This window comes from Anser cygnoides, chromosome 7 (genome assembly GCF_040182565.1).
Source record: "Anser cygnoides isolate HZ-2024a breed goose chromosome 7, Taihu_goose_T2T_genome, whole genome shotgun sequence".
Taxonomy (NCBI): Eukaryota; Metazoa; Chordata; class Aves; order Anseriformes; family Anatidae; genus Anser; species Anser cygnoides.
In genome coordinates, this window is record NC_089879.1 from 24,497,326 (window position 1) to 24,515,531 (window position 18,206).

Genomic DNA, 18,206 nt, shown 5'->3' on the forward strand with positions numbered 1-18,206 from the left:
AGGTGTGCCCCAACTCTACGTTTCGCTAACCACACAGCAGTACACCACTGCTGCATTTTATAGAAAGAGACATTGGTTAAACCTCTCATATCTGTCACTGCTGCAGTTTGAACTGCGCCTTGCAATGCTGCTGTCAGAAACCTCTCATCTAGGAAAGCAGTCTCTACTAGTTAGAGGGAAAAAGAGGAACAAATGAACTCCATGTCAGCACAGACCCAAACGTCATCTCCTGCCATCCAAGGTTAGTGAGAGCTTGAGGAACCATCAATCAGTTTTATTCTTGAAGGGTGACTATTGTTTTAGAATTAAGATGGAGAGAAATGCCTCAACCCTTTATCCTACACATCTACAATTCAACAGCTTTATGCAGAATTCTGACAAAGGCTGAAGTTTGGGACTGAAGCAGTGCAGGGTAGAAGAGAGGAACTTGTTTCAAGCTTCACTGACCAGATCTCATGACAATTTGTTTGCAGTCAACAGCTCACTGCTTCAAAGAAATGTAGAATAACTACACCAGGGTTTCAGCTGCGAATTCCAAAGTGATATGTGGAGTATGAAAAGCACCAAATCCCAAACACTGACATGAGGAGCTTTAAGCACCAGCGTGGCTTGGTGAGTCTGAAGACAACACAAGCAGGAATTCACTTCTCACAACCACTGAATCCTTCGTTTCCTGTCTCACTGGTGCTAAGATACACCTTAAGACTCAGGGTTGCACAACAGAATGATTAAGGGAGCAAGAGTGGAAAAAAAAATCCTAGTCCTCTGTCTAAAATAGCATTTTCTCCAGCCTTCTCAAGGTCTATATCGGACAATCCAAACGTCAGATACCAGCATCTCTAGAGGTCCTGGCATAGCTATCTCAAATCTATGCTGGTGACAAAGTTAATCAAAGCTGTAATAGAAGAACAGTCTTGTAGCTACCAGCAAGTGCTCTCTGACAGGAAAAGAGGGAGCAATCTGACAGAACTCACGTTCTACATTTTGTGTAATTACCAAATGATAGACTACCAAGTCTCCAAAGTCCGATTAAAAAGAGTTGTCCAGGAAATAAAAGAAAGCATTTAAAAGGTGAATCTCCATCTGAAACACAAGTAAGACATGCTACTAGGTCGTTACCTGGAGTGCAATTAACCATCACATTGCAGAGCTTTTGTGAAATGCCAAGTATATTCTGTGCAAGAAAAAAAAAATCACCCATGCTAAGACATTTTACAAGATACATTTGCAGCCGCCAGCCGCAACATTCGTCTCTGAAGGGCCTGCTTGAACTGAGGCTGCCCTAAGCCAGCCATGAAGCAGCCCACCTTTTCCAGGGGGCAACAGCTATTTTCCTCTAGCCCTGCTTTCACAGCATGAAAAAAACCACATCTTTTCAGGCTCTAACAGCAGTTATCGTAAAACCTCCTGGCCTGTATCTCAGTGACAAGAATTGCCGCAAGCTTCCCCGAGCAATCACAGTAACCCAAAGCCACTCGCCTCAAAAGCGCTGAAGAGCTCCTTTTATCAATCTTACTTCAGGGCTCCAGCTAGTTCTGCTCCTATACTCAGCCTGTTACATTTTTATCGCTCTCCAACAGTGCTTTCATCGTTAGTCATCAGGTCCTGCCCTCCCACCTTGCTCCCCCTCACACTGGGTGCTTGCAAAGCGGAGGAAATGGAGCAAAATGGCGTTCTGACCAGAAATCTCTCGTCCATCCTCCAAGACGTGTAGCTTACCAAGGGCTCGCAGGGCTGTTCCTCACACTTTTCCTGCCTCTTTCCTCTTTTTCCAACATCTTCGCACTTTTTCCTCATTTCCTCAGGGGTGCCAAGGGGCTCTGCTGTGCCCTGTGGTGGGGCTGCTGGAACCTTCTGGAATGTTCTGGAACCAGCCAGGGCAGCCCCACTTCTCCTCACAGAACCCCACTGGACCCTCACGGAACATTCTGGAACCAGCTGGGACAGCCCTGGTCTCCCCTCAGAGACCCCTGCTGGAGCCTTCCAGAAGGTTCTGGAACCAACCCCTACCTCCCCTCAGAGACACCTCGGCCCCACTGCCAGCACCCAGGCACAGGCACCCAACACAGCAGCTACTGAAGCAAAGCTTGCAAGGGAGCCAACCCCTCATGTATGCAGGGCTCTGGGCACAGACAAGACCATTGTGGGCTCTCTGCTCCATTTTGCCCTCAGCACTCTCTGTTGACACCACAAATACTTATCCCTCTCATTGGCTCTATGCCATTTTTACTATGGTTTCTCTCCTCCCTTAACCTTCTCTTTTGTTCTAATCCCGCAACCAAAGCAAGTGAGCTAGTGATAATAGTGAAAGATATCAATGTGACATCCCTGGAATCACATTCTCAGGCTCAAAAGGAGGCAGGAAAATGCCTTTTGGACAAGGATGAACCTCTGGCAGTCCCTCATGCCCATGGCACTGCACTGTGCCTCATCCAGCCCTGCTCCTGCTGGGTGCTTTCCCTCAGCACCCTCCAAAGACTTCCAAAGAGATGATAAAAATAGGTCAGTCTGGCATCAGAGAGCTTCTTCCACCTCTCTTGCCCCCCTCCTTTTTTACCTCCATTCTTCCATGACATCTGGACTCTGTGGCCTGCTTCCAGGATTTTTCCATTTGGGATCAGTTTCAGAGAAAGATTGAGATTTTCTACTTCACCATGGATTTGCTCAACTAATAAGAGTAACTCTGTATGGAGGCCTTCCTCCAACTTTTTGCTACAGTCTCTGGATACATTCACATAGCAAATATTTCAGGAAATGTTTCCTTTAGGGAACAGACTGCTAGTGTTTGAGCATGTGGCATACAATAAAGCACACACTGTTACCCTCATACAGCCCCTACACTGCTGCAAGAGCAATACTTAAACCACAAGTTTTTGCTACCCAGCAGTAAATACCCCAAACGTTTGACCAGAAACTGGAAAGTGGAAGTGAAAGATCTCGCTGCCCTTTTCACCATACAGCTCGTCTCCCAGGATCTGATCGCTTGCCTGACCAAATCCCACTGCCTTCAACTCATTTCTTGTTCTCTGTCAGCACAACCTTGCTTCTATCCCACTTGCAAAGTCAGATTTTGCCTCAAAAAGAACACTTCTCACCCAATGCCTCCATAGGGTAATGTTTCTGTGGATGAAGGTCAAGCCAATGAGAACCAGTCAGAACAACAGTACTGTTTTTTGTGATTTTTTTTTTTTAAACAGGCTGAGAAGACGGACACAAAAAAAGGCAATGCCAGTAAGATGTGGGAAGTGTTAATCTTGGCATTTTGAAGCACTTCATACGACCTACACATTAGCAAATGGTCCTCAGTTGCCACCCTTCTCACTCCTGCCTGAATTTTCTCTTCTTCCAGTATTAGCACAGAGCTCGATCACATCTGCTACGAGGAACGCAAACAGGAGGTGAGCTATAAATACTCCCTTCTCATCCTGCTTCCTCTGCCCTTCTGCCTAAAAAGAAACAGGTAATCCACAGTGTCCAGGAAGAGGTGGGGGTAGGAGGAAGGAGATGCATCCCCTGCGAAAGAAACGTAACAGAATGAAGCAGCTGCTCCCTCTTTTCACTGCATCGTTCTCCCAGCATTACTGCTGCTGTGGAGATGCTGCAATGATGAGTTTTGTAACAGGAACATCACTGCTAACAGTCACTGACAGAGCCGAGGGCAGGAGTGGGAAGATGAGGTGATGAAAAACTTTAACGGACACGTTAAGCACATTGGTCAAGCAGTCCCTGCTGCTTTTAACAGGTGCTTCCCTCATGTTCCCACCATCCACACCCACTTCTTCCCCCAACAAAAAAATATTTCAGGCTACATACTTAATTTTCCTGTAAATGTCAACAACTTGCAGATAATTACACTGCTCCTACTTTACTTGAAACAGATGATAACCATGGTACACCAGACTGCCACAGTCCTTCCTTCCCAACCTGGCACAACCTCCCTACCTCTATAGCCATCGAAAATTGGGGCTGGAACGTCTCCCTTGCAGTTGGTGATGCCAGATCACGGTTTCACTATTTAAATACTTTTGCTTTACCAGAGTAGGTCAGTTGAATTCCATTTCTTTAGGGCAGCCCTCATGGTTACCGGAAAAAGCTGAGAATTCAATTCCCTTGCATCTCAAGGCTTGGAGAAAAAAAAAAAAAAACAAAAAAAACAGAAAGCAAACAAAATACCATTACATATTTAAAGCCTGCGTCAGCTTTGCAGCCTGCATACAAAGACAACTCAAAGCTGAATTTTTCCAAACTTATTACTTGATTCTTCCTCTATTAACTTTTCTCAAATTAAAAGGGCTTCAAATCCTGGTTTAGGAAGGAGTTTAAACAATTTTCTTAATTTTTATTCCACTCATTTCAGGGTTCTTTGCTGCATGATCATCTCTATCAGCCACTGACATCTGATTACTGTATAAGCAGAGAGAAGAAATCAGACTGATTCCTGCATAGCACCTTACCGTTTCTGTTGTTGCTGTTGGTGGTTTTATTGTCTCGAGCTCTTATCTAACCACATTAGCCAACTCCTTATGTTATAGCCAGTTTACAGAGAAGCTCTGATCCCTCTCTTCTCCCACCTTGCTGCCATTCTGCATAAAAAGTAGCAAGAGCTTCCTGGTAAGGAAACAGCAGCCAATGGTGTACCCCTGGCATATACAAGATCAAGAATGAAACAGTAAACTGAGTTATGAAGTGAAATTTCCACAAGTGCACGGAAATTCCTTCTGCCTCAGCATGCACTGGGGAGCGGCCAACTCGCACTGGTTTTCCAAGGAAATAAACTCGCATGAGGGAACTTGGCTTTCAGCTCTTGAAAAGAAACACCAGGCTCTTGCAGACTTCAGTCAGCATCAGCATTTGTACAGCTTCAGAGAAGCTGCATACTCTGAAATAGATGTCCTGCAAAACACAGCACGTCAGTACATCTCAGTACTTGGGTGGACTCACACCATCAATTCCCTACTTGTTTTCCTACAAGAAAAGAAAAAACTCATCTAACCAACCTTACCTGATTTTGGTCCAGAAAGGGAACCGGCAGAGGAGAAGTGCAAGGAGCTGCAGCTGAGGAATACCTTGGGCAGAACAAGGCAGGTCCTTTGTACCCACCAAGTCATATCAAGTCACTACAAGCATTAAAGAGAAAAAGCTCCCTCTCCCAAATGAGGGGCCTTACAGGGGAACCTTGGAGACCCAATTATCTTTAGGACTGGATCCCATATGAGCCACTTAGGTAGGGAACTTAGAAGTATTACCCAGAAGCACCAGATATATTTCATAGATACTCTCACATTCAGAAGTTCAGCTTCTAAGAGAAAAGCCATAGCTCTGGTAAATGGTTACAAATACCTGTGGCTAATTCCTATTGGCCAAGTTTCTCCTGTAAGAAATACCAAAGCTTAGGACATTCAGCTTAAAATGCTTCTTCACCTTCTACATTCCATTCACATTACTTGACTACTGGGTGTGATTAGTACAGTAAAAAAAAAAAACAACTTTAACTAGTCCTATGCTAATGAAGCTCTGCAAAAATCTTCCATTGGATTAAGAGTGGATGCCTGACATCTTTCCCCTAGATATGCAACCTGTCCTAAGGATTGCTACTGTGCAACTCAGACTTCTCAATCACTTACATTCCCTCGCACGTTATCATTGTAAAAAGAACAACAAAAAAGAAAACCAACAAAAAAACAAGAGTATTTTAAAGACACTAAAGAGCATTGTTTCACTGTGCTACCAGACAACAGATCACGAACTTATATGAGAAATGAATACCTCTATAATGTTAATGTTTAATTACCCCTCAGTTAATGATGCACCTATTTTTAAGGACAGACTCCCACGTCCACCCTGAAAGAGGAAATTGCACCATGGTCACCTAACATGTGCCAGAAGGATGTGCCTAAAGAGGCAACTCAGCATAAGTTAAATAAGCGAATGGCAGTGCTTTGCAGGAGCACATCTTTGGCATACTAATCCAACGCAGTAAGAACACGCTGATTTTAAATCTGACATTTAATAGCATGTTGGGTTCAGCTCTGAAGGCTTCCCAGTTGGACTTGCTTTAGCTCCTCTCACCTGCCCTCTCTGCAAGAGGTAAAAGCAGGCTTGGCCCCTTTCTGTACACAGCACAAGGAACAGCCATATGACACCCCACCGCATTTTATGCATGGTTTCAGAAAAGCAAACTTTGCTCTATTTCCCCAAGCTCCTCAATACTGAGGTCTTACAGTTGCAGCCTGACAGCTCCCCTGGAAGAGGTGAGCTTTTAACCCCAAACCACCCATTCCTGACCCAAGCCGCAAATGGATCTGGCTGGGACTCGAGTCCCTGCACCAACTGCTTCATCATCCGTTATCTCCAGGAAGATAAGGAAAACACCACCCTGAGACCAAGGGGATTTTATGTAATTCATTTTTGAGAAGAGCAATGACGGTAATGGCATCTCTTAACAGTCTCACTAGCTCAAAGCTATTCATTTCAACATCCCCTGCATGAAATCACCGTGCTACAAAACCAAACAACGTAATTATATCTAATAGCCTGAAAGAGCAACAGAGGCACTAGCAGCTAAACAAAGTTTCGGGAAAGCTAATAACTTCAGTCCATCATTTCATCTGAGGCCAGAGCTGTTGTCAGAGAAACCTCAGTCACTGGTGCCACAGCTTCAGGTCGAGCATGACAGGGAGAGACTGAACGTCCTCAGCAAGGTGCCAGGGCAGAGCCCGTGGCCAGACCCTTGTCACTGCCATTCGTTCTGTCACTTCCTGAACCTCCCTCTTCTATCTGGGGAAACTAATGGAAACTGAGTTTACGGACATGTGCGCTATGCCAAAACACACCTCAAGGCCATATAACAATTAAGTCAGAGGATCAAAGTTCAATCATTACATAAAGAACAATAAAAAAAGAAAGGCAGACCAAAAACTTTCTTATGCATTTTCAGTGGTCATCAAGCAATCTGTTGCCAGTATACACAATATTATGAAAAGAATTCCTGAAGATTTGGTTCAGGGTTTTTTGGTTTAAAAAATCCTGGCTTCTACTAATTCTCTCTATCCAGATTACAAGGGTCATTTCAGTAGAATTTAATTTTTTTCAAATTGTTTCAGGTAAGTATTTGCCTTTTTTTTTTAAAAAGAAATTCAGAACATTTAGCTTGTTTATCTCTCTAACCATCTAAAAATGTTTGCCCACAAACTGTTGCAGGTTTGTCCAAAGAATTAGACACAAGGAAACTCGAGACAAAGCAAAATCAGTTCTCAGCATTCAGTCCTGAAAAGCCGACTTCATCTGCTCTCCAAATGACAGTCTGTAAGCCACACAAACACATGCTACAAACAGTTTGCAGTTCCCACTTCTTTTCACTATGAACACTGAGGCTTAATTCTTAATAAGAGATTGAGAAGCCTTGTAAACAAAGAGCTAGAAAAATTGAGACCATTTATGTATGAGCAGCCCAGAGAAAATAGATTATCCGAGGGGAGAGGTGGGAGCAGAATAGAAAGCAATGGAGATCCTTTGGCTAGGTCACTTCCTTAAAGCTTTTCCAAACCAATTAAACTGGTTTAATATATTCTGATAGGTATTCAGTGGCCTAGAAGAAGGCAATTTACCATTTGGCTCCGAATTACACAAGCTGTCAGAGACACCTTTCCAGTTTGTATTTTTCTTTGACAGCTTCAGCTAGTTAATGAAAATTGAATCATCCCTCTTAGGAAAATTAAATATACACATGAAACTGCAAAAAAGCCTCCCTGGAAAAACCAGGGCAGGACGGGCATCAAGGTAAGGACTCCAGAACATGCTCTTTTAGCCCAAGCAAGGAGGCTGGCCCAGGTGGGGGAGAATAGGACTCTCCCTGCTTCTATTTCCAGGCATCTTACTGCTTTTCCACTGAAGTAAGTAGAGCTAGGAACCAAGTAAGTAGAGCTGGGAACCCGTATTTTTCCTCTGATACAATGCTAATTATGTGGAGTTCTTTCAGCCTTAATTTCTCATCCCCTACAGGGATAGCCTTAGCAGGCCAAAGTTCGCAGCCTGAGCAGGCTGGGTGAAAGTCCCTCGGTCACCCTGTTATGGCTTCTGGCAGGAGGTGCCAGGCCACGAGCCGAACTGCCCCAACCATGAGCTGAATGCCCCCCAACCACACAGGCATCACAAATCCCTACAGAACAGCCACAGTGCTGAAGGGACAAGTCGCACTTATGCTCAGTCATCTGCATTTCTACAGGGACTTGACACATGTGGGAGCAGACTGAACGCACCAAAAGGCTTACCAAGATGTTCACCAGGACCAAACAGTCCGTTTAGGTCCTTCCTTACTGAGAAAAGCTGAAGTCCCGTATGCTAAGGCCACTCCCCACTTTAAGGTGCTGCCATCTTAAAGCAACTCAGCTTCCACCTCAGTCTTCCTGTAAGCACCTTTCAGCTGCATGAAGCCAACAAAGGATGGAGAGAGCTTTCAATGGGCTGGTAAGACTGCCTTGTTCTCGAGACAGCGCTGTGCTTGTGCAATCACAGTTCTGCAACCTTGTGCTTGCACCCATCTCCAAAATAACATATCAACAAGCTCAGAAGATCCAGATGCAAAGGCAGGATGATTCGGGTTTAGGATTCCATTCCAAGTGGTTTCCTTCATCCCTGCCTGCCTGTGTCACTTGTTCTGGCCCAGTTCACCCATCGTAACTGTCAGGTTGATCACAGTCAGCCATCACAGCTGCTAATCATGATTACTTCCCACTGCTTCTGCTAAAAGCTTGCATGTCCAAAAACCTTCTAATGAGACAAAAAGCAGATTCCTCTTTCAACACAGGTGTTTTTTTGTTCTTTTCTTTTTTTAGTAAAGACAAAGCTTATCACTAATCCAAGACAGAAGGCAGTAAGGCATTCCAAGTCCAGAGCACAGCTACCCAGCCCAGACACTCCCCACCCAGCATGTTTTACTGGCAGTTGTATTTGCCCAGACCAAGTCCCCTGATAGCAGGCGAAGTTTCAGCTTTCAGCACAGCAGTGGAAACACATTAGCCATTGAAACGGCATTAAAAGACAAGTGCTAAAATAGGTGGCTGTAAGCAGAGTAAGTGGCTGTCCAGCTGAAACTAGGTAACACCACAATAGCTCTAGATACAAAAAAAAAAAAATCAGTGAGAAAGCAGACACGGCTATTTTAGACACATGGAGCAGTACCATTTACAACAAGCACACATTAAGTAACTAAGACCTTCAATTTTTGAAAGAAAACAGTCATGATGGAGAAGAAGTGTTCACAAGGCATGGCTTGAAAAGAATAGCTAGCACGGCAACCAAGAGGTGAAACGGAGTACAGGCCACAGCCTTGCCCCAGTGCTTGCATGGTGGAGCAGGGAACAATACCAATCACATGGGGTGTTTTTCAGGAATATTAATGCACAGCAAATCTCCTCAGCCAGACTGCATTCCACGTGGATGACCCAAGAAGAGATGGCCAGTCCACAGAGGAGCATGATTTCTGTGTGGCATTAGGAATAATCCTGTGCCACATCAATAAGGAGGTGAGAGCAAACGAGTCTTTTTACCCTGCTCTTTCCCATAGTGGGCACAGTGTACTTGAAAGATGTTTTGAAGTTAGCTAATTAAAAAAGGCAAGAGTCATCTCTACATTGCACTCTTGTAATTCAAGGAGATAAATATTAAATTGAAAAAAACGTGTGAGAAAGAATTAGAATCAAGTTGCAATTGCGAAAGTTTGACTACAGTCTGCAGAGGCACGTACGGCGCGGTGGGAGACAGGCATGCTACACCACTCTCCGAGGAGGAAGCATTTCCTTCCTGTATTAGAAACTGAGGAAGATTCATTGCAATATGCCTAAAGACAAGAACAAAAGAATTAGTTCAAGTTTATCAGTTCTTTTGGTGGCACTGCTAGGTTCTCAGCATGCAGCAGCTAAGCACTATTCAGGAAGTTCAGGCTCCTAAGGGAAGACCAGGAAAACACTGCTCAGACCTTTCAGATCAAGACCATCACCACTTTAAGTTGTCGCAAGCTTCAGCTTACGCCAGTGGGCTACTACCATAATGTATTTCAAGAGACAGTATGTCAGCATGTTAATTAATAACTGTAAGGAGATACAGGAACAGTTTTACAGGCTAGAATGTAGTCTGCTTGCAGTCATTTGTAACTGAGACCTGTGTTATTTTTCACTGTAGGTGGAAATTGTTATTAATATTGACAGTATATTTAACAATACAGAGAGTTTGACAGAAAAACACTACACAGCAATAAGACGGATCAGTAATAACTGCTCTCCTCTCCTTCTTACTTGCCTATTGTAGAAAGGCAAGATGGATGTAAATTTAAAGCATTAAAGTATTAAATTCAATGAGTTTGACAACATGACTCCCTGGATTATCAAGGCTTGCCAAAACCTTGAATCTTCAGACAACAATTCAGATGCATTATGTCTGAGACCACTGAGCAGCCACCACCCTTTTGTTTTTTGGCGGGGCTGGTGAGAAAACCTATTGGCAAGCTTGCAAGAAAGCACATGATGGCTGAGGGGACTTCTGTGAGAGGGATTTCCTCCCCATTCCAAGAGGCATTAAATGCTCTTTCTGGTCTGGCTAGAGATAACTAACACAAGGGTGAAGCTTACCTTAATGGGGGACACAACCCTCCTTACGTGCCCCCCCACCTTCCTAGCACTGCAGTAAATGCCATCTCCTTCCCTGCCCCACAGACCTCTTCAATTCTCAATGTAATTAGGAGATAATTTTAACTCTGTCACTAGATTGATTGCACTGGTGCTTAACTGCACTATTAAGCAAATCAGGAGCTGACACGTGGTGTCTTTTCCATCTGACAGAGCAATGCTCAGATTTAGCAGGGGGAGGGAGAACTCCAAAGACAAAAAACCACCCTTAGATCACAGCAGCGCACAGCTACGGCTGCTAACACACCACGGGAGCCCTGCACACCTTGTCATTAAGGGGGGCAGGACAAGCAGCCGTGACATTAGTCCAACCCACCTGGCATCTGCCACCCAAGGTCACCCGTGAAGGACCACACAGCAGCTCACACTGGAGCTCCAGCAGCACCACCGTTCACAGCTGTAACAGCCAACTAGAGCATTTTTTCTGTCCTTAAGCAATGACTGTGCAGAGACACTTCCTAATTCACTTTTACAACCCTGAAGCCTGGGACTTCCCTGTGACATTTTCTAGCAATTGGTATTAAAGCACGTCAGCTCCAACTTGGATGCTGTGCGTTATGTGTTTAGTACGTTAGCACCTTCAGTCAGTGCTTCTGCTGGAAAAAGCCCCCTGCGCCTCACATCCATTTGGAAGCAGATAATTCAAACGAACACAGAGTTAGTACAGTGTCTAACAAGAAGGTTATTTCATTTCAAAAAACACACAATGGCTGGCAGTGTTCTACAAAGGGAGCGTTTTTCTCCCCATTCCATCTTGCAACTCCTTCAAGGATCCTAAACTAACTATTTAAGTAAACAGCAAGAAATCATTTAACAAGTCATTGTGCCCACATCAAGAACCAGAGCATCAAGAAGTCATGAACAGGCAAGTGTAGAAAACCTGTTTGCTCCTTTTAGGACGTGTCCGAAGAAACTTGCCGAGAAGAACCGTGACACCAAGCCTTGGTGTCTTTGTGTTTAAGAACTCATTCTGGGAGTTGGTGATGCAGCAGCAGCCTCAGCGTGGCCAGCCACCTGCTCAGCAGCCAATTCCCCTGCACCTTGCCTCTGAACCATTAAATCTTTCTTCCTCCTCGGTGCAGGAAGGAAAGGCACTTACCACATCACGGTTTTGTAGCAAGGGATTTACAACCTCAACAGCAGGTGTTTTGCAGTCCTGCCCGTGACTGGAAAGCACCTAAAAACGTAACTCTATTTTGGAGCTGTGAACGTCTTCCTTCAGTCAGATCCTGTTCGCTCCTCCCTGCTTCTCAAAATCCACGTGTACTTCCCCTGTATCACATTTCACCTAGTTCTGAGGCTTGGTTCTCACCAAATACCACTGCAAGCCAGCCTAATATGATACAGAAAGAGCAGGTGGCCAAGCCTCCGCTTCAAAGATGGGCCTGTCCTGGCTTACAACTGTCAGGACATAGTGAAAGCTGTTGTGAAGGCTGAGATAATGATGGAGTTTTAAGCTAATGGCAGTGCTTGCTCCTCACAGAGGGCACATTTCAGAAGAGCCGCTTGGGTGGCTGGCACCTTCCCCTTTCCCCTGTGTGATATCGCACCTGGGAACGAGACGAGTCTGACAGAGACCAAGCAAAGATAGGCTGTCCCTTCAAGGGAATCTCATGCAGCAGAACCCCCTGAAGTATAACACAACAAACATTTTGCTGACTTGACCTTAAATACAGACTGCAAGCACCGTGCTGATCATTACAGCAGCTCTTTGCCTCACCATGCCAGCCAAGTCCAGTTGCTGGCACATCCCAGAGCTCTGGGTTCAAGCATCTCTGCAGAAACCACCGTGGCCATCGCAGGAGTTGCTACCAGAGCCATGGAACAAACCACACGAGCAGGAGAAAGCGCTCGAAGTCAGCTGGCTTATTTTAAAACTGTTGCTGACAGCACGTATGATTTGTACTGCGGGCATAGTTAAAACATTTTGCAGGAGAGTGGTAGCATTTGAAAAGCCTCTGCCACCATCATTTCTGCATCCATCATCCGACAGCAGCTTTAATAGCTATCAGCAACAAGATAAAGAGCAAATTCACGAGCTGTCGAGGACAGCACTATTGGAGGAGCTCAAAGATGGCCGTACCACTAACATTTGAACGATTTTGTAGAACTTTACGCAGGCTGAAAGCAATTGTTTGTTGGACATGAAGCAAGAATTAGGGACTGAGTCTCCCCAAAGGGTTATAAATATTAACATACCAAAAACAAACTCTGAGGAGTCGCCAGATGACTATTCCTGGGCTTTTCCAGGAGCTCTCTGTAACCAAAGCAAGCTGAAAGAAAGCAGAGATCTTTCCATGCATTTCCACTGCATCACCAACTCCCAGACGGAGTTCTTAAACACAAAGACAATCATGTTGGGAAAGCAGTGAGCTAGCAAGCCTTAAACTTGACTAATAAGCCTGGTCACCTGGATTTATTCATAATAAATTTGCAGAGCAAACCTAAAATACAACAAGTGATATATGGTTGGGCTTTGCCACATATTAGGCAGCCTCAAACACGACATTTGCAGCTGTTTCATCAGCTGTCACCAGTCATCTAAGAAATATTAACTCACTCACAGGAAGGGCTCAGGTACTCCATTTTAATTATTTTTTTTTTCCTCACTGTGAAGCTGTTGGGGGAATAAGAGTGGAAAGATTTTTTCCTGCTCTTACATCAGAACCAGAGGCTCAGCTGCAGTTCTCCGGGAGCAAATTCAGGGTGGTGAAGTGTGAAGGAGGAAGCAGATCTGTGTCAATAGACTTGGTAGTGTAAGTGGAGTGTGAATAGTGAGGGAGAACAGAATCTGCTATGAAATGCCAGATACAAACTGAAACTGGGAAGGAAACCAATACCTACTTCTACATCCCCAAGCTTCCCATCACCTGTGACTGTGCCGTGTTCACACTTATTTTCTTCAGGTGTGCTTGCTGTTTTGTTTTTCTGCAATCCACTGGTCTTCATCACAACCCAGGGAAACCTGCACATCTGTTTCCTTCCAGCAGCAAGGCCGAGAAAATATTTTACTGAACTGAGCCATCTTCATTAGCTTCTTGGCTCACGGACATCAGGAAAAAGTTTTCACTGGCTCACACAAAAACATGATACTTAATGGAGTTAAAATATTTCTGGCACAGAAACCAGGAAGCGTTTCAACGCTTGTCTAAGTTTGCTAAAATACTTGAAAAAGTACTTTCTAAGCAAATTTATCCATGAGATCACTGCTTTATGATGTACATCAGTTCAGTTAGTCACAAAACGACTTGCCAGGACAGAAGTAACGCAGCAGACACTGCAGAGCAGTCCCTGACACATGCACGTGGATGTCCCCCTATACCCTTCATCCCTGGGGTAACAGCCCATGTAAGAAGCCATTCAAGTCATCTCTCAACTGAATTATTTTTGCTACTTAAGCCAAAAGAGGGAGTTCAGGTAAATACCAAGTGATTTATCGGCTTCCCTCACATAAAAGGAACATTCTTCCTCCATTCAAGAAACTTTATTCCTTCCTAGGCATGACTGGACACAGATAGCAAACCAATCTTGTCCAACTCAAAGTACACAGGTCAAAATACGCTATCCAACTGCAAACCACAATCCTTGCTTTTGTCCTGCTCCCTGTCAATGACCTTCCATTTCATCCTAGGGGCGATTCCCAGCACTGGAGGCAGCCACAGCTGTGCTAGGCAGGAAAAATGGCAAGGACAGAACTTACACATTAGTTCTCTTCTCCAAAAGCATAGCACAGAGCTTCTGGTGTTAGATAGCTTTATAGAATCCAAGAGTAGATGAATCATCAGGATAAGATTAAAAGGAACTGGCTTTCTAACACTGCCAGCAGAAAAAAAAATTGGATTGTGGATGATAAAACTTGTAATCCTCAAATGTGTTCTTCTTGGTTTGCTTTCCCCTCAAATGGATGCTATCATTGTGATGCATCAATGGATACTAGCTCAATGTAATACTGCACTTCGGGTCTCAGAGAAATTATCTTCCAACTCTGGGATCTGTTTAAATATTACACAGGCTGAAGGTAGAATAAATCAAATTTAACTATTGAAAACAGAGGTCATTTATCTCACAAGATGGGAACAGGGACAATGGGCTATGAATAATGCAGAAGAGGTAAGATATAAAGTACGCAGTTCAGTCTATTACCTGCAGCCTGAAGTGGGTATAAAATAGTTGCTTATATTGGAGTGCAAAAGCTGTTCAACCCAATTACAGAATAAATATTTTAGAGTAATTTCTCAGTTAAACATTTGGAATTCATCTGCTAGTCTGCATTTCACCCAAGGACACGAAGGGAGGGCAGCAGGCAGAAAACCTGTCCTTGCATTAAAAAAAGGCTAAAGCTGAACAAAGTCTTGAGCAAAGACTTCTGGAAGAGAGTGTGCCCTTGCAAGGGCAGAGCTTGAAAGGGTATGGAAGGTGGGGAATAAGCATCCACACAACGCACTGCCAACACCTGCTCATGCCTGCAACAGCTTCAGTGAGGTTTCACACTTAAACCAAAGAACAACCAACACCAACATGAGGAGCAAAAGCTCCATTTATATATATATATATATATATATATTTTTTTTTTTGGATAGCTATGACCCAGCAGAAACTTGCCACCCTCTGTGCTTACAGCCCCTCTTCTTTTCAGGGGAGCTGCAGGACATACACTTGCTTTGCATGGCATGTTTGCTCTGTGCTCAGGCTGTTACCTGCACCCTTGGGTTCCAGCCTTTCGGCAAGCCTCTGGCTGCAGCGTCACTGCACCTCGGCGTGCCCTCCAGCACACGCCTGCAGAACCTTGCTAAAGCTGGTATGCCACTTAGCAAGGCATTTTCTCAAGTGTAACTTCAGATTTTCTCCTCAACAGATGCCTGAAGTTAATGATTCTGCTTAGGAAGGTATGATTTCAGGCTCTTTGGGAAAGCATCCCTGCCTCCCCGATCCTCTCCTTTAGCTGTTAAAATGAAATCAGAGGCAGAGAAAGCACATCACAGATCATTTACCCCACATTTGCCCACCTCATTTAACCTGCACACTGCACTATCCAGAGGTCACAGGGAGCACAATGGGTACCACAACACAGTTCCACCTAATAATGCCAAGGTAAATCACTTAAGCCAGTTATGATCCATGTTATTTCCACGCAGTTTGTTTCACAGAAGGACTGGGCACACAGATAACTAAGCAACTTGAAATTCCGGAAAAATATTCTCAATTACCTTTTGAACATAACAGAGATATTTCTCAGGGCTTTTGAAAAAAAAAGAGCAGAATTTGTGCAAAGACAGGACCTCTCCGGGATCCCAAGGTGATCCCCACCACTGCCAAGAGAAAGGACATTTTGCACTGCCCAGGCTGTAATTGGGATATTTATTGAGATTTTAGGTATTTTTCCTGAAATACCTACACCTATGAGTAACTTCATAGAGGCCACCAGCCATCATTTGGGAAGGGGAGGGAAAAGAAGCATGTTTGCTAAAGCTAATCTTTGCTCTAGCTAAAAAAACTGAGTTTCAAATCATGACTTCTTAACCATATCTTTCCTTTCAATCCCCAGTGCTCATAGCAGCAAGGATATCTGGACAAGGAAAAGGCTTCGATCTACATGAACCCAGTTTCCTTCAAATGCACAACTAGAATAAAAAGAAAGAGTTTGAAAAGCAGAGAAGGGAAAAGGAACAGAGCTTCAGTGTAGGTATTAGGGAACAGCAGTTGATGCTCAGTTCATCAGCTGGAGCTCTCGAAGATTTAAAAAAAGCAGAAAAGCTGTTGTCCCCACTTTTAACAAAGAATAAATGTTATTGGATTTAATCAAGCCTGGCAAAAGCCTCCTTACATAATCTTCGTGGTTGACCGAACAATACTGCAACGCAATATAGCTCTGGGATATGACCAAGCAATTCCCCAAATCTCTACCTTCAATAACAAGGCAAGTCACTGAGTAGGAAAACTCATTTGAAATAATCAATCCTAAATGTATTCACCATTTCTACTTGTATTATTTACCTGAAACGATGCTCATGTCCAGTGGCTGGTTCACCAGAGCACTGATCTGAGGCAGTCATCACTGCTCCAAGCATAGCACTGTGCTTACTGGCTCAGAAAGTACACGTACAAATAGTCATATACTTTAAGACTCATTTACATCAAAAAAATATTTACTAAATAAGCTATTTTTCTGACTTATTCCAACTGAAGATGAAATATAAACATCCAAGTCAAATGCAGCTACCCTAAGAGTACTTGGTAGATCAACAAATACTCCAAGCACCTGGCCAGAGAACTCAGTTTTTAAAAAACACAAAGTTACTACTCACTGTAAGGAGAGAAAAAAAATCTAGCACGTTCAAGCCAAAACCAAACCTGGAACCAGATACATCTGCAATTTCCAGAAGAAATAAACAAGACTTGATAACCAACTTCCATGGAAATTGAAGAGGGGAAGAAAATGAACATAAACCTATTTGTCTTCTGGATGCCTAAATTTCTACAAGCCTAGTCCCCTATCTCCTTTTTTTTTGCTCCCTTCAGAAGCTTAACCTGTTTCCTGTTTTTTCATACACTGGCAAAAAAAAAAAAATGAAGCTGAAGAATTAGGAAAGCTTTCTTGCAGAAGAGAACTGAAGAGTGTCTACATCTGTAAAAAAAAAAAAAAACAAACTGAGGACTGCCTGCATTCCCTGCTGCAATGACAAAAAATATATTTAAAAACGATATATGCAGCTCTAAAAGACTGGAAGGTGATCTTACTGATTAGATATAATCCCTTCTCCCAGCCTGCATTTTTAGAAGCAGCTGCCTTTAAAAGGCTAACATTTCAAGGCTTCAGAGAATACAGTAATTAAAATAAGCCTCAAAGTTAACACGCACAAAAATAACCTAGGCATCCTTATCACAAAACCTTCAAAGCCTATGAGCTGACTTCTGATTCTGACCCAGACAACACCTTGCTTTTGACTTTATCTGCACTGTGATTAAAAAAATAGAGCTGTAACTGCCCCAGACTAAAGAAAATGCAAGATGCTTCCTCCCACTCCGGCACAGAGTTCCCCGTGAGTGAGAAAACCAATCATTGCCCATTTAATTGCATAAAAATCCATGTGTTTTTTTTTTTTGCTACCCTCCCAGGTTTTAATAAGCCGACATCTTTCAGCAGACCCATGACACCTTCAATTCGACAGCTCAGACACAGTGACTTGAAATTTACATCTGCAAAATCCATGTGAGATCCCCATAGCCTTTTGGCAGAGCATTATTATGATAACTGAATCAATATTAAATGTGATCTCGGAGGAGAGATCCCGTTCACGCCCTGCTCACGGTGAGCCACGTGTCACTGCAGTGCCCAGGACGTTCTCCTTTTGATTGCTTTCAGCAGTGCTTGAAGCCTGTAAATAAATAACCAGCAGGGAATCCCAGCAAGCTCAGGGCTGGGATTTCTGCCTGCCGGCAGGGCCGACCAGAAGAACCCGCATTTTGGGTTGGAGGCTGCCTCCACTCTGCTACCATCACCCGAAGGGATGCACACAGGAGAAG

At 43.9% G+C, this 18,206-nt stretch overlaps 1 protein-coding gene across 3 annotated transcripts in view; it reads right to left on the reverse strand.

The window, feature by feature from the left end:
* Positions 1–18,206, reverse strand: part of MCU (mitochondrial calcium uniporter) — a 79,285-nt gene that overhangs the window by 15,717 nt on the left and 45,362 nt on the right. The window contains exon 1 of one of the 3 annotated variants that reach the window (XM_048069638.2): positions 1,720–1,865. The exons of the other annotated variants lie outside the window; for them this stretch is intronic. Within the exon in view, the coding sequence (XP_047925595.1) occupies positions 1,720–1,797 (78 nt within the window). The 5' untranslated portion in view covers positions 1,798–1,865. Of the gene's footprint in view, positions 1–1,719; positions 1,866–18,206 lie in introns of those variants that run through there. 3 annotated transcript variants of the gene reach the window in all.